The 15,738-nt window shown below is 40.7% G+C and overlaps 2 protein-coding genes across 51 annotated transcripts in view; both read right to left on the bottom strand.

Moving 5' to 3' along the window:
* The window catches only part of UBP1 (upstream binding protein 1), a gene marked incomplete at its 5' end in the record, with an annotated part of 30,542 nt that extends 27,444 nt beyond the window's left edge, over positions 1–3,098 (bottom strand). The window contains 2 exons of the mRNA XM_083580131.1: positions 50–407; positions 3,032–3,098. Coding sequence (XP_083436257.1) covers positions 50–407; positions 3,032–3,098 — 425 coding nt within the window. The remainder of the gene's footprint in view (positions 1–49; positions 408–3,031) is intronic.
* A 6,074-nt stretch (positions 3,099–9,172) lies between these two features.
* Positions 9,173–15,738, bottom strand: part of CLASP2 (cytoplasmic linker associated protein 2) — a 121,101-nt gene continuing 114,535 nt past the window's right edge. For all 50 annotated transcript variants that reach the window (XM_083577585.1, XM_083577603.1, XM_083577595.1 and 47 more), the window contains 5 exons: positions 14,707–14,900; positions 13,823–13,951; positions 12,785–12,991; positions 12,369–12,485; positions 9,173–11,346 (listed from right to left, as the gene is read on the bottom strand). In XM_083577585.1, the coding sequence (XP_083433711.1) occupies positions 11,260–11,346; positions 12,369–12,485; positions 12,785–12,991; positions 13,823–13,951; positions 14,707–14,900 (734 nt within the window). In that variant the 3' untranslated portion in view covers positions 9,173–11,259. The remainder of the gene's footprint in view (positions 11,347–12,368; positions 12,486–12,784; positions 12,992–13,822; positions 13,952–14,706; positions 14,901–15,738) is intronic.

Raw genomic sequence — 15,738 nt, 5'->3', positions numbered from 1 at the left:
CCGCCGCCGCCTCAGCAGCCGCCCCTCAGACCAACCGCATCAGCGCCGCCCTCGGCTGCCACCCGCCGCCTCGCCAGCCCCAACGGCTTCTCCGGCAGCCGGAGCTGTTCCGGCGTCTCCGCCTCCTTCCTGGTACGTTGCCGCGGCGGCAGCGGCGGCGGCGGCAGCTGCCGAGCCTGCGCTAACATGGCGCCCGCCTCTCCTCACAAACGTCGCCAGGGCGGGGCGGCGGTTGCTCGGGGCCTCCCGCGGACGGGCTGACCAATGCGGAGGGCCCCTGGCGACGTGGAGCCAATCAAACGAGGCCCCCCTGCTCTTTCGTCGCTGGGCACGAAGGCCCGCGCGCTGCCTACAAAGCCCAGAAGGCTGCGCAGTGAGTGCAGCTGTCGGAATAGAGGCGGGCGTGTCTTACGGCGACGGCGCTGACGCAAGTTGCGTGCGGCCTCTTGTTCACCTCGGCGCGGCCGCAAACAGCGCGGAACTTTTCGGCGGCGGCTGCCGCGTGGCCACGCGATTCCGGACGGCTGAACGGATTTAACGTAGAGCTTTCGAAACGCTCCTTGACGGTCGCTATAGCAATCGAGCCCGTGACTGTTTTGAAATTCAAAGCTTCTGCAATAATAAAACAGTTGAAAAGCAACCGTCTATCGAATAATCAGACTTTCGAAAGTTCAACCCCCCATTATATTTTATTAAGCTTAAGCGTTTTTAACACATACAGTCAAAGCACAATTTCGAATTTTTCTCTTATTTCTGTCGACTTCCTGTACGAGAGGCTTCTCAAATCCCCAAAGTCTGCAGCTTTTTGCATATCTTCTTCTTATACTGCTTATCCTAGTATTTTTGACACTTGGTATTTCAAGTTGCTTTTAAATGCTGATTTACATTATCCAACTGATGCAGGCTAGAGTTTCAAGCTGAATTACTACCAAAATCCAAAGGGCTTCCCATAGGAATGAATGCTGCTGATTCTGTGAACTGCCCTGAGACCTCTGGGTATAGAGCAGTGTTAAAAGAATTCTAAGGTCCCAAATATAAAATAAACGTTCATAAATGTACAAGGCAAACACATAAAGTATATAAACCATGTGTCTGAAATAGTACAGGAGAGCAATCCTGAAGCCATTGTGACTCTCCCAAATTGACCTCAAATATTAGCATCTTAAAAAGCAGAGACATCACCTTGCCAACTAAGGTCCGTATAGCTAAAGCTATGGTTTTCCCAGTAGTGATGTATGGAAGTGAGAGCTGGACCATAAAGAAGGCTGATCGCTGAAGAATCGATGCTTTTGAATTCTGGTGCTGGAGGAGACTCTTGAGAGTCCCATGGACTGCAAGAAGATCAAACGTATCCATTCTTAAGGAAATCAGCCCTGAGTGCTCACTGGAAGGACAGATCCTGAAGCTGAGGCTCCAATACTTTGGCCACCTCATGAGAAGAGAAGACTCCCTGGAAAAGACCCTGATGCTGGGAAAGATTGAGGGTACAAGGAGAAGGGGACAACAGAGGATAAGATGGTTGGACAGTGTTCTTGAAGCTACCAGCATGAGTTTGACCAAACTGCGGGAGGCAGTGGAAGACAGGAGTGCCTGGCGTGCTCTGGTCTATGGGGCCAGGAAGAGTCGGACACGACTAAAGGACTAAACAACAACAGATTTCTCTGCAAGGAGGACAATGGGAAAGAATTGTCTTTTGCTTACCTGTCTTAAGGGTGTATTTGTGTATGAATAGGGTGAGCCTGTGACCAGGTAAAGCAAACAGTAACCATTGACATATATCCTGGCAAACAGGGTTTCTGCTCTAGACCACCTCCTGTGATGTATTTCTGCTGTAGACCACCCCTACTGTGATGCATGTATGATGTTTTGAGGGGTGGTTTTGAGCTACAGGGTGGGCAATTTCAAAAGTCTATATAGGGCTTGCACACCATTGTTCTGGGTCCCTCCTCTCACCTGCATGTGGTGCATGAGAACCCTGTTGCAACAGTTTAATAAGATCAGGCTTACTAGCTGCTTTGCTTCTCAATATTCTCTGGTTGGCATGTTATTTTCTCCTACCGATAGGGAACCCACTTAAGGACTTTATACGGGCTCTTGGATACCCCAAAAGGGAAAAGGAGGTTTTTTCTGTAACAGCAGTATATAAATTCTAATTATAATAATAATAATACCTGCAAACCCTATGCATAGAGCCATGAGCAATGCTTCAAAGGCCTAGTTAATTGATAAAAGGTTGAAATAAAGTAACTGTTATTCCAGTATTTAAGAAGGCAACAAGACCTTATCAGTAGTAGCTGCTAAGGTTTGAATGAATGGGTTGCATACCATTTTTTTTTGTCTTGGGGCTTTTATAAGAAAAATACCTCTAATTCCCTTATGGGTTATCTAGAGCCCGTACAATCCCTCAGAAGATTTCTATCGGTCAGATAGGAAGGAGAGGCCAACCAGAGTATATTGAAAGCAAGGCGGCTAGTAAGCTTGATCTTTATTAATGGAAATAATGTGTTAATGGAAATAACAGGGTCCCCACTCACAACACACAGGAGGGAGAACCCCGAATAATGGTGTGCAAGCCCCTATAAAGACTTTTGAAATTGCCCACCCTGTAGCCCAACATCACCCCCCAAAACATCATACATACTCCACAGTAGGAGACAGAAATTTGAGTGTGTTGCCTCTCCTGTCTGCCAGGATACCTGATAAAGTCTTACTTGATTGCATTTTCTGGGTAGCCTGGCCATTCCTTTGAGATGGTAAATACTTTAGTTCCTCAATCTCTTAAGCATATTGAGTTTGCTCAGCTCAGCAGATACTTGCCAGACTGTATTTGAAAAGGGAGGTGTAAGCCCCTACAGTCCAGATAATTGGAAAGCTTTTCCCATTTCCTTCCTCCTTGCAGAGATATTTGAGGTCAATTTGGGAGCCAAAATGGCTTCAGGATTGCTCTCCTGTACTATTTCAGAGACGTGGTTTAAATGCTTATGTATGTGTTTGCCTTGTACATTTATGAACATTTAAGAATCCTACCCACCATTCATGGTTTTATTACTGTTAGTTGAATATTGTGTATTCAGCTGGTTGTAGAAAGTATTGCTCATCGAGGTTTGGCTTTTGCAAGGGAAACCGGACATCAGGGCATGTCTGGAGCTGCTTTCATCCTTCAGTTTTCATGCAGTGGAAGATGGAAATTATGTTTTCACTCTATGAAGTGGCCTAGCAAAATCTTATTAGTACCTTTCCTAACAACTCTCAAGGCTCAAGCCAAATTTGGTACTGTTGATTGCTCTGGATACAACTCGCATCTAAATAAAGATGTGGTGAGCAGGTTTTGTTCTTCCACAATGGGCACATAAACATTTATCAGTGTATGCTTACAACTGTGCTTTTATACAACCCTTATAAACTAATCCAAGAGTCCTGCATTTTTACTTTAAAATGCCCTGCAGGGACTGGTCGTAGAATCTTCTTTACTCTTTCAACTCTTACAGTACCTTAAGTAAATCAGGAGAGAGGTGGTCAAGCTGTCCTTTATGTAGATCACTTTGGATTGCAGGTGGAATATTAATGTGCTTGAAAAAAATTGCACAGGAGAAAAATACCCAGCACTAACTATACATTGGAGAGATGGGCCAACATTCTCATCTCCCAAGAGCAGGTAATTGTATATATGAGAGGCTTCAAACCGTCATTCACATTTAAAATAAAATCCACTTCATCTGCTTTGTGAGAATTAGACTACCGTTCTTATTGTGATAGGAATTTTGAGGTCTTAGATATATGTTAAATGTTCATAAGTGTACCAGCCAAGCACGTACATAGATCAGCACAGGAAGACCGACCTGAAACCATTTTTTATTCCCAAACTGACCTCAATTATTTCTCTGCAAGGTCAAAGTGGGAAACCTCCCCATTGTCTCTTTCCTCACAAATCCTGTATTAAGGGCACATTCAAGATATGAATAGGGTGTGAGCCTGACCTGGCTCAGGAACTAAGTATTTATAATTACAGAAGACTGGCCAGGCTCCCCAGGCAACCCAATAAAGTGACCATTAAACATCTAACCTGGCAGACAAGAGGTAAACAAAGCACTCAGATTTCTCCTGTAAATGGTCCTTTCTGTGATGTAGGTATGATGTATCTGGGGGTGGGGGTCTTGAGCTACACCCCTTCTGTGATGTATGTATGCATGTTTCTGGGGTGGTCTTGATCTACAGGGTGGGAATTTCAAAAATCTATATAAGGGCTTGCACATCATTGTTCTGGGTTCCTCCCTCCTGCGTGTGGTGAACAAGGACCCTGTTTCAACAGATCAATGAAGATCAGGCTTACTAGCTGCTTTGCTTCTCAATATTCTCTGATTGGCCTCTGTTATTTTCTCCTACCAATAGGGAACCTACATAAGGACTCTATATGGGCTCTTGGATATCCCATAAGGGGAAAAGGGCAGATTTTTGTTTACAACATTATTGCCTAAGAAATTATCTCCCCTTTCTTCCTATGAGATTGCAGAAAGATTGTTGAGAGGTGTGGATTAATATATGGTCTTAACTATGTGTGTGCCGATTACGAGAGAGAGGAGACAGGACCAGCTGTTTAGGTCAAACCTTCAGAGTCTATGCATGCACATCTGCGATACAACATTACTAATTTCTGTTCAATTCTTTTTTTGTATGCTTCCCCAAAACAAAATTGGACTCAGATTCACAGAAGCAGGGAGAATGGAAAAACACAAGTGCTTTGCTGATACCCCACTTTTTCCAAAATGGTGCAGTGCAGAAACTCCCTAACAGAGATGCAGTTTGCAAATCTCCCTACAGGGGAAAAGTCCATATTTTGGAGGATAAAGAAGCATGGCTCAGGAAGAAGGGGGAAACCAGAATGGGCTGTGCTAGGTATAACTTCCAAATTTTCATAGATGGAAATAGGAATACGAGGCTTAAGGACTTGTAGACTTGCACAGAGTTATTCTTAGACCATAGCATCAACGGAGCTTCCCTTCGCTCAAATGCATATTATCAAAGTTTTGTTCCCTGTATTCATTTTACTCTACAATAGCATGTGCAGTACTGCCATTATTCCCAAAGCTATTTATCAGCTAACCTTAAACATTCTCAAGTTCAACAATAAAATGACATAACAGTGGATAGAAGAAATACAGAGTTCCAGTGTATTCTCATCCAATGGTTGTGCTCATACCAACCAATGTAAGTTGTAAGGTGCTTAAAATGGCCAATTCACCCTCTATTCCATTTCTAATTGATGCACAATGTCCTATGGCTTTTAGAAGTCACTGAGCAGGCTCATTAGGTTGTTTGTCGATTTTGTGCGTGTAACCCTTTAAAACACGCATTTTTGCATACTGCAGGGTTCACCCAAGCATGCTGATACTTCCCTCCACTCTCAGTAATTCTGCTTTGGCCCCATTCCTGTTGATGCTCAATCATCTGTGTTCCCTATTAAGAGGAAATGATGTGCAAGTGTTTACGCACATGTGCATTAAAGCCAAGATGCATTTAGCCTGCTTCCGGGGGCCCAAGGAATGAGGCTAAAACCCTGAATAATTCTAACGCATGTGTCTGTGGCCTAGCAATTCTAAAAAGCCATTTTAGAAAGGCAAGATTTGAAGAAAATAGATGCTAGGCGCAGGTATGATAAAACAGGCACTACCCACAGTTAAGTAGGGGCAGTGGGAATGTTTGGTTGTGTGCTCAGATTTTAATCAGAAAGGGGAAATTGTAAATTGGTGGATATAAGCTTAACAGTACATCTGTTACCATTTAAGGCTATTGGCTTTGCAATGCCACCGTAACAGGAAAAAATAGTTAATCTCATCTTTCCTTTTAACAAGGCATAGTCACATTTATTAAATTGTAATTTTTACATATTTTTGGCTACATCTCCAAAAGGCCTCTATTAGTTATGTGCGAATGTAAATTTAATTGAGTCATTTTAGCCAATGAAAAAAATGGTAAGACAGCTAAAGAAACTAAAATTCTTCAGGCGGTTCATAGCAACTGCATGATGGTTCCCCTCTCCAATCTCTAGGCTAGTCCCCACCCCCAAAGACTTAAAAAGCAGTACATCAGTGTCCTCCAATTAACCTTGAAAGATGAATACATACATTTTAAAAACAGTCACATGAAAGCTTGCTGCAGTAGAGAATGCTGAGCATTCAGTAAGTTCCCAAGTATATTTCAATATTTATTGCCCACATCCAGCGGCGGAGCAAGCCGATCGGGCACCTGGGGCGGCACACATGCCCTGCACCCAAGGGTGGGGCCAGCAGCCTGTGGGGCGGGGCCAGCTGGGGCAGTGTGCTCCGTGGGGCCTGCCTCCTCCCACTCAGCCGCCCTACAGCTGACGGGGAGCCTGCGGGCGCCCAAGCCACCGTGTCACTCCTAGGAGAGCCAAGTGGCTTGGGTGTGCTGCAGGTCCCGGGTTGAGTGCTGCCCGCCATTTTGTCACCCCCCTCAGTGGTGACACCCGGGGTGGCCCGCCCCCCCTTCCTCGACCCCTGCCCACATCAGGTTCATGTGTTCATTTCACATTTCTTGGGCTTCATACCAAATGCCCAGTGGTTTCTCAAAGGAAAAACACAAGGAGATACTCTTTATTTAACACACATCTTGAACCTTACAATTGTGTCTGCAGGCGAAGCAGTAAACCTGAAATTCTAGCAACGTTCCTGGAAAGATGGTTGTAGCACAAGTGTTATGCAAAATGTGTTACGACTACCTGTATGTTAAAATTAACCATCTTGTATATAAATGTTATTTAAAATACAAATTGAATAGATTGATGGATTGCTGTGTTGCTTCTTCTTTTCTCCAAGTGGTATTGAGTTTTCCCCTTTGGATGTTTCTCTCCCAGGTCTTTTTAACTGTGACGTTAACTCCATACACAAAACCCAGATTCTGCCACTGAGCCTTTTCCAAGTTCAGTTGGTTAAAATAAAATTGGTGTAAATTGGGAACAGTAACAAGCACATACTCATTTAAAGATACGGTACTATTTTAAAGTAACCAGATAGGTTTGTAATAAATAAACTTTTAAGTACCTTTGTTAAATATAATATCTATATCTGACTGGCTTTGTATCATGCCTGTACCCCAGTTATTGGTTTATTTGTAAGTTAAGAGTTCAGAGGTAATGAACGAGATTGAATGTGGCAGCAGCATGTTTTGCAGCATTCTCACTGGAGTGGGAATTGGGTTTTGTTATTATAGAGTAAGTGTGTAAATACCCCCCTTCCCTTCACGGGAGATGGCATATCCACAGCAAACATCTTCTTGGGCACAAAAACATCAATGAACCTTGGAAGATGGAATAAGCACTTCTGTTAGTTTCTTAAGTTCATGGTCTTTTTTCACTCTTCAATTATTCCAACAATTAAATGTGTGTCTAGAGCAACATTCCCAATCTGATGCCCTCCTGATATTGTCGGGACTACAACTCCCATGAACTTCAGTCAGTACTGTCAGGGATGATGGGAATTGTAGTGCAAGACAATTGGTGGATACCATGTGGGAAATGCTGGTATAGAGGGGCTGCTTTAGCCTCTCCCTCAGTCAGGGAGAAGCCAAAATGGTAAAGTCACTTCCACAACAGAAAGCAAGACAAAATGAGCAATACCCATAGCCAACGCATAGAACAGCCCGAGGGCAATTTCTATGCCTATTGTTCAAAAATTGGGACGTTGCAGTTTTCCTCATAATTGCAAGAAACATTTCAAAAGAAGAGGCCAGTCATGTTCGATCATGTGCACATATTCCATCATGTTCAGTCATGTGCAAGTGAAAGTGCACACTTGAAACTCTTCCTTTATAGCTTTGGTTAAATGCAGGTTTCAAAGCTCACTTCATGCTTAAAGCATGTTAACGAGAGATGAAACATATGAATCAACGCACTTTCCCTTGATTTGCTATATGCAAATTATACACAGAATCTTTGCGGTTTGAGATGACTCACTTGGAAGGAGGAAACAGACACATTAAAGGCTGCCCCAGGTGCCAATTAGGTTTGCTGTTTTCTTACCATATTTAGTTGGAGCCTGGTTAATGAATGCATGAAACCTTTTCTTAAGCTTCAGATTTATCTGATACAGTCTCTGGGGCTACCATACTCTGTTAGAACTACCATAGCCTAGCTCAAAGTAGTTTATGCTTTGCTGGGCAACAGTAATAGGTTTTCCTATTATTTGTGTGACATCCATTACTCTCCCTTTCTTAACAAATTTGAGGATCGGGGGATTCTAGATGTGTGTCATGTACAGAGAAGAAGGGCTAATCAATCCCTGCTTTCCAAATACATGGCAGAGAATGAAATTTTGGATGAATTAGCAGGAATGATACAACAAAAAACTGAAAAGAAAGTGCTGATGAGAATTGCTAGGACAGCGTACATTGTTCCTGCAGATTAATATGCTGACACATTAAACTATGAATAACATGGGTTAGGTAGGTCAGTTTCAGAAGTATTTCCACACAATTCTCACTTGCAGAGGATTTCAAGTTGGGATCTAGAAACGGGGGCCTCTTCCCTGAGGTAGCCTAGCTACACACTTGCCATTTCCATTTTAGCATTATCAATTATTCCTAATGCCAAAGTTTAATTTGATACCTTAAGTTACTTAGTCATTTTCTACAGTCCAATTCATACTGAGCCTGTGCTCTTAAATACATTGCAGGAAGTTCTATGGGATAATTCCACATAATAGTTCTAATACAGCAATAGTTTCAAGAAACTGATCATACGAAACAACCGGTTGCTCTGGATCAATAGGGCACAGATGAAGGCCATGCAAATAGATTTGTGTACCCACAAGCATGTCAACAATGCATGTGGACTTCTTGCTCAACTGGGACAAAAGAACACAAGAGACATCGATTCTAAATAAACAGAAGCTAAGGAGCTAGCTTTTGAGTATGATTAGCATTTTGTTTTCCCTGAATCAGTTGTAACTACATTTAGTTGTTTGTTTGTATTGTTTGCATTTTGGAACTGGGAGTTACTTACATCTGAGCAACTTATTTCCGTACTCCTACAACACTAGTCCATTATAACTGTTTATCCTTCAAAAAAAGAAAGAGGAAACCAGTATTGTTAAAAATAAAGTACCATAAACGGTAAGATCTACCACTAAATAAAGCAGAAATGCAGCTGTATACATAGTTAAATTTTTCAAGTAATGTTATGTACATTTTATTGCCTGTATATGCACAATGGTAAGCAGAGAACTATAAATACACAATGTAATAGAACAGTAGAAAACAAGAATGTTACACATATGGAAATGAGAAAGGGGAGACTATTTTCCTGATGAAGCTGCTAAAAAAAGCCAGTGACGAATAATGACAATTAAGGTTGTTTTTTTTTACATATATTTCTAAAATATTTTCCCAGATAAACAGCTTTCTGCAACAGCAAATGCTTCTTTTATAACCACATCTCTCATCTTTCCCAGTCAGAACAACTTCTGATCAAAGTCAAAGTAATTTATTAAATTATGTAACTCCAAGTATTCAATTTTTCAAGGTAATTAGCAAATAAAGTATTATTAGCTCTTTTAAAAATGGTATTTGGCTGCATGTTAAAAGAATTGGGTTTTGAATACACAATAGTAAATGAACAAAAATGAAATAAAAAAATATTTCTATAGACAATTTTTTCCCCACAAGACATTATGGGTAGCAGCTCAGTCAAAAGTTTCCACCCTGGAGAGGTAGAGAGAATCTTAGCCTAGCACAGAAAAACCAGAATCGTTGGCACTGCTATCTTCTCTCCTATAAAAACACAATCCTTAAAACTAGATTATGTAACTATGGTCACAAGATCTAGGTTCTAGCCATTGTGAGAAGGGTGCTGATCTCACTCCCATCTCTCAGTTAAGAAACTCGGTAGATGGTGGTTAAATCTGAGAAACAGAAGACTTTTGGGAACATTTTCTTGATTTTCATTCTCTCAGTTATGAAATCCATAAATACAAAGATGCATTATTCACAACAAAGTTAAAAAAAAAGGTACAGAAACAACCTGAAAACATTTCCACATCTCTATCCAGATGGTCTCAATGACACCATTTCAAGGAAACCATGCAATAAATTTGGTGCTGCCTTCCCAAATAATTCAAATTGAAACCCCCAACCAAGGGTTTCAAGATCTATAGTGCTTGTGATTCTTTTCCCCAGCCCTCCCCCTGTAAGTCAACGAACAAACACCTGTTCTTGCAAAAAAAATAAAAATTCGTTGCTGAAAAGCTTTCCGCAGTGCTTGCTGTCCTATATCCCTACGCGAGTTAAAATGGTAGAACGATTAGTTCCAGTAATTAGGTTGAGAGGAAACATTCTAGTGATAAAGATAAATACATACGGAGCATGCTTGTGCAGAGCACTCCACTCTGAAGCATCCTGCTTGAGGAAGGGATGGTGACAAGAATGGTTCATATCCATTAAGTGACTTTGCTTAACCTGAATTTGGGAAAGCAGGGCGTCACATTCCCCCAGTTCTGCAACACTGTGTTCTGAATAGGATGTCTTCCACATTGACTTGTCCTCCTTAGTTTGCACGGAATTTTTATTTATGGGACAAACATACTCAACTGTGAGCTGTGTTTAGATACTGGATCAATCCAGCTTTTCTTTTCTTTTTAATTAATGGGCACTGCTTGCTTTCAGACTCTATTATCTGACTTAAGACATGCCCCATGAGGATGCAACTCCAGTACAGGGACCGAGTTGCAATTCAGACCAGTCCGGCTTTGTTCTTATGCTCAAGAAAGTAAAGAAAAACAAAACACCCATAGCCATTGAATAAAAACAGCCATACAAAGTCATGTTACTTTGTAGCCAAAGAAAAACAAGGAAATTTAGATTTTAGCTTTTAAAGCTTAAAGCATTCCTGTTTAATTAGGTTTGTGGTGGTGGTGGTTGTTTTTTAAAAAATAAAAAAATGTACAGTAACACTGATGAAAATTAATGGGAAGACACACAGAGGAGTGTGAACAGAAAACATGATGGATTAGATTTAAAAATTTATTTTGCTTCAATCAGGTGATATTAATACTGTTTTTTCTTTTCCCTTGGATATGGAATAACTGCAACAGTCACATGCAGGCTGAGAATAGCCCTCCATTAAGGGGAAAAAAAAAAAAAGGAAAAAGGAAAAAAAAAAACCTCCAACAAAAATGAAGAGTTCCAAAAGTTTAGTTTGAGACTTTTCCTTTTACTGATGTGTCTTTTCTTCTGTGAGCAACATCATCACTAGCTTTGTCCAGGAACATCTGCCGCTGAGTCACCTGCTCCAGAGCCTGTTTGTGCACGTTTGATGTAAAGGTTCAACAACTTCATCTGCAGATTTAATTCAGTAAATGTCCTCTTTAGTATTCAAGACATATTTAAATTACAGAAAAGTCGGGGGGGGGGGGAACGGACCAAGCAATTGTATGCTGTTTATAAGGAAAATAATAGCAAGAAAAAACACATTTGATAAGGAATGATGGCAACAGTGGGGTGGGGACTTCCTGAGAGTTGTAAAATGGAGCTGTAGTTTAAATAGTGAATGAAGATTTAACTGCTTTGCATCATTAGTATATGGGGGAGGAATCAGACAAGTATTCACCATAACACAGGTGTATTGTTCACATGTTAACTACAGGATATGAGCAGTTGGGATACTTGAGTTGGTGTTAAGACTTGGCTCAGATGCAATGGGAAGGAAACCATGGTTTCCTGCTACAAGAACGCACTGTTCTAAGTTTTAGGCTCCCACAATTCCTCTCTTCCATAGGAGAAAGTTTTGGGTTTTAAACTACCCGCAGTTTCCTGCGCAATCTGAACATGAGGGAATAGTGGCTTGAGGATAAGCCAGAATCAGAAACCATGATTTGATCCAGGCTTGCTGTCATTAACTATTGTTTGAACAAACCACAGTCCCCCAAGTTCAGACGCCACAGGAAGCTTTGGGTCTCTTTTTGCAGCCACAGAAGACCAAACAACAGAAAGGAGGCACATAAGCAGAAGGCCTCATATGGCTTGCTCTCATTGTTTCTTGTTACATTTGACCGGGGGTTAGACTTAGTCATTTTTTTATTGTTCAGCCTTTCAGCATTCACATGGCTAGTCAGGCTCTCTTATTATACAATATTACAATCCTTCTTTAAAATCCATGATTTCAGTATACTTAATTGCCCATGTTATAATACAATTTCCTAGTTCCTTTCCCCTAAATGCTAGGTCTATTGTGGGTAACATTTTAGTCCAAAATAGTACACCATATTTTATATGGAATTCATAGTATGGCACAGCACATATTGCTTTGCCCTCTCTGTTGAACTCAGACTAGCTCTTGGGTGTCACAAGTTTCGACTTACTTTGCTGCCAGTGAGTTGGCTGAGATGCGGTTTCAGTTCATCACCAATTACTGCATGAATGGCTACAAGACAGAAGACACAAGCCTTCCGAACACTGCTTTCAGAGTTATCATAGCCCTGGAAAGCAAGAAAAGTTAGCATTAAAAAACTTAACATATTAACACAAAGAGAAATCACTGAACACATTTTAAATGGGCTAGAAATCTCATTCCTAAAATTATTTGATGGAATGATATATGGTAGCAAAGAATTCAGATACTGAATAAATATATTCTACCTATTAAATGCACACGTTTGCTTGAGAACTGAGTCGTCTCAGAGGAAAAAAACTATCTGGTTTAAATTATTTGCGACACACATGATTCATTAAGGTTTTCATCTGTTATTAGCTGTTCATTTGTTATATGTTTTCTTACCTGTATTAGACCTGGTACTATCTCTGGCAAGAGCTGAGCAAGTGTTTCTTTAGGTACTCTCTCTATCACCTTAGTTTGCATTTTGATTGCAGCCAGGTTTATAGGATAATCTGCTGTTTGGATAATGGGACAAAGTACTTTGATGCACTGATCTGGGCTAATGGATGTGGCCAGCATTGTAGCAGCCTCTTCAGCAGATCTTACAACCTAAAACATTAAGCAGAAACTCAAGCAATTAAATCACATTTGTTCAATTTTGAATACATCCTTAAAACTTGGTGGCAAATATACTGCAAATACTTTTTGCTCAGGATAGCAGCATTTCAATGACGTGGGCATTTTCCCCAAGAAGTACTTGGCATCATAACTTTAAAATAAGAGTATGCTTTGCTAAACAATTAAATCAATTTATTTGGGTAAATCAATCAATATTTTAACTCCACATACTGTAGTTATATTGTTGTCTTAAAAAAAAAGAAGCTAGCTAGAAAACACGAGGACAGTATAGATTCACTTTATTTCAAATTTTAATTCATGATTTTCAGCTACTGTACAATTGAAACTTGATTGCTGCTGAATATATACTTGGCAGTGACTTTAAAAGGGTTTTTATTTCCATAAGGTGTGTAAAAAGCAAAGCTGAATAAAGGACATACAAGTAAGGAAGTTTTTAGTACCAATATAAACCCTCTAGGTGCGTAAGGAATAACAGTTTATTAATATTGCATTATAGTGATACAGCTAATCTTGATAGGAAATAGTTTGCAAGTTACAAGACTGATGCCTGTCTTGTTGAAACTGAGTTTAAAGGATACCCCAGCTCCCACTGAGAACTAGCTCCTCTCCACAAAACCTGTGGTACTGGAGACATTTTTTTTAATCGAAAACACGAGAGTCTACCTTTCTTACGAGTTCACTGTGACTTAATGTTACAGATTCAGTAGCTTTGTACTCTTATGACAAATGCCTTGTCTTCTCTCTTTTCATTCTTCAGTCACATCCTCAAGGACAACACAAGTCAAAATAAGTTATACAAACCTCCTTGTGGGGGTCCTTGTGAGCTTCTAGTGTCTTCATGATTGTAAGCTCTGCGTAATTTCTAAATCTTGCTGGTTGGTGTCTTAAAATCTCTCTTAAAACTTTCAATGCCAGTGCTCTAATTGCATGCTGAAAGTTCAAACATACTTTGTTTAGTCTTCTTTGCACAACTTCAAACTGAATATTTTCAGCAGTGAAAATATTTCCATATTTCCAGAACTGAATCAAGTATTTAATTGATCCTTTGGGATCTCTGAAAATAAAGGGCTTTTCCACATTAATTTTCTTTCTGCAGTTACACATTTGTTGCCAGGAATCCAGGCAATCTTTCCTGATAGAACTTCTATGGTGAACATCACATTCATCTAAAACTAACACTGAAATGTTTTCTATAAATTGCTACTGGTAAAATTGCTCAGCTAACACATTGCAGCCCTGTTCAGGGAAGTTTTTAATGTGTGATATTTTAGTGTATTTTTGGTTTCTATGGAAGCCGCCCAGAGTGGCTGGGGAAACCCAGCCAGATGGGCGGGGTACAAATAATAAATTATTATTATATTATTATTGCAAGTGCAATACAGGCTACACTTGCAAGATATAACTGCTTAAGTGACCTTAGCTTCTACTGCAGCCTGTGACATATCCTCTCCCTGCCAGGCAGGTACTGATTATCAATTTTGGTATTTTAAGAAAAATACTGAACAACAACACTGAACAACACTGCCTGGGATGCACTGCTCAATGTCCTACCAGGGCAAAGCTTCAGTAATCCTGACATTCTCAAGGGGAATATGTGCATCAGGTTTGCCCCAAATCCAATTACGTCACAGGAAAGTAAAGCAGACATATAAACGGTTTTGGCTTTCCCTATGTTAAAACTTTACCTCTTTGTCCCCAAGGGTTTCAAGTAATAAAAGCAGAATTGTTTTGAAGTGCTCATCCCAAACACCGAAAGACTCTTCTTGGGTCAATTTCATTAGTTCGTAGAGAGCAGCTTTCCGTTCTTCTACTCTCTCATTGTGATTTGACAGTTCCTTCAGCAATTCTGCAACCAGGTCAGAATGGTCCAGTGGATGTTCTGTGACAAAAGGAAAATGAAAAATTATTAAAAAGAACTCCTATTTTTAGCATTTGATGTACATCTCAGACCATACATTTACAGCACACAAGCACTCTAAGAGGCAATCAACACTCATTTTATTTTATTTGGTGCATAACCTGGAGATTGGAGGATTTTCTTTCTGCTAAATCCCTCTACTACTTTTGTGCCAGAGAGTGACCTAGAGACTGGGGGACCTCTTCTCAATTTACTTACTAGGAGCCTGGTTCTTTGAAGAAATACTGCCAGAGATTAGAGTCGGAATCACTTCCTTCCCTAGAGCCAGTTATGGTGCAATAATAACTCAACTCAGCTACACGTGACACAAAAATTGCCACTAACTGGTGGAAGTGAAGCAGTTATTCCATCCAGTTATTCTGAGAGATGATCTGATGGTGGCTCTCCCTCAACCATCACATAGAAGCAACCATGCTATCAGGCTGCTTTGCAGAGAAGGAGAGCAGGGCTGCTTCTATCAACTATGCTGAGAGACCGCTGTTCCTCATCTGGCCGTTCCATCAGGCTATCTGAACTGCTCGTACCCCAGCTGAGCATTGCTGATAACGTTTAAGATCTGGAACCTGTTTCTTTTCCCCCTCCTCCCTCCCCATCTCTAAAGAGAGGAATTGTCTACTTTATATGTGGCCCTGGAAGCCCATTCGACTGAAGAGCAGCATTAAAATACTCTAAACCAGGGTTTACCAAACTTAGGTTTCCAGCTGTTTTTGGACTACAACTCCCATCATCCCTAGCTAGCAGGGCCAGTGATCAAGGATGATGGGAACGGTAGTTCAAAAAGAGATGGAGACCCAATTTT

This window comes from Podarcis filfolensis, assembly GCF_964270895.1.
Source record: "Podarcis filfolensis genome assembly, chromosome: 12".
Classification (NCBI taxonomy): Eukaryota; Metazoa; Chordata; class Lepidosauria; order Squamata; family Lacertidae; genus Podarcis; species Podarcis filfolensis.
The sequence above is the reverse complement of the archived record's forward strand: the minus strand, read 5'-3'. Positions and strand labels throughout refer to the sequence as shown.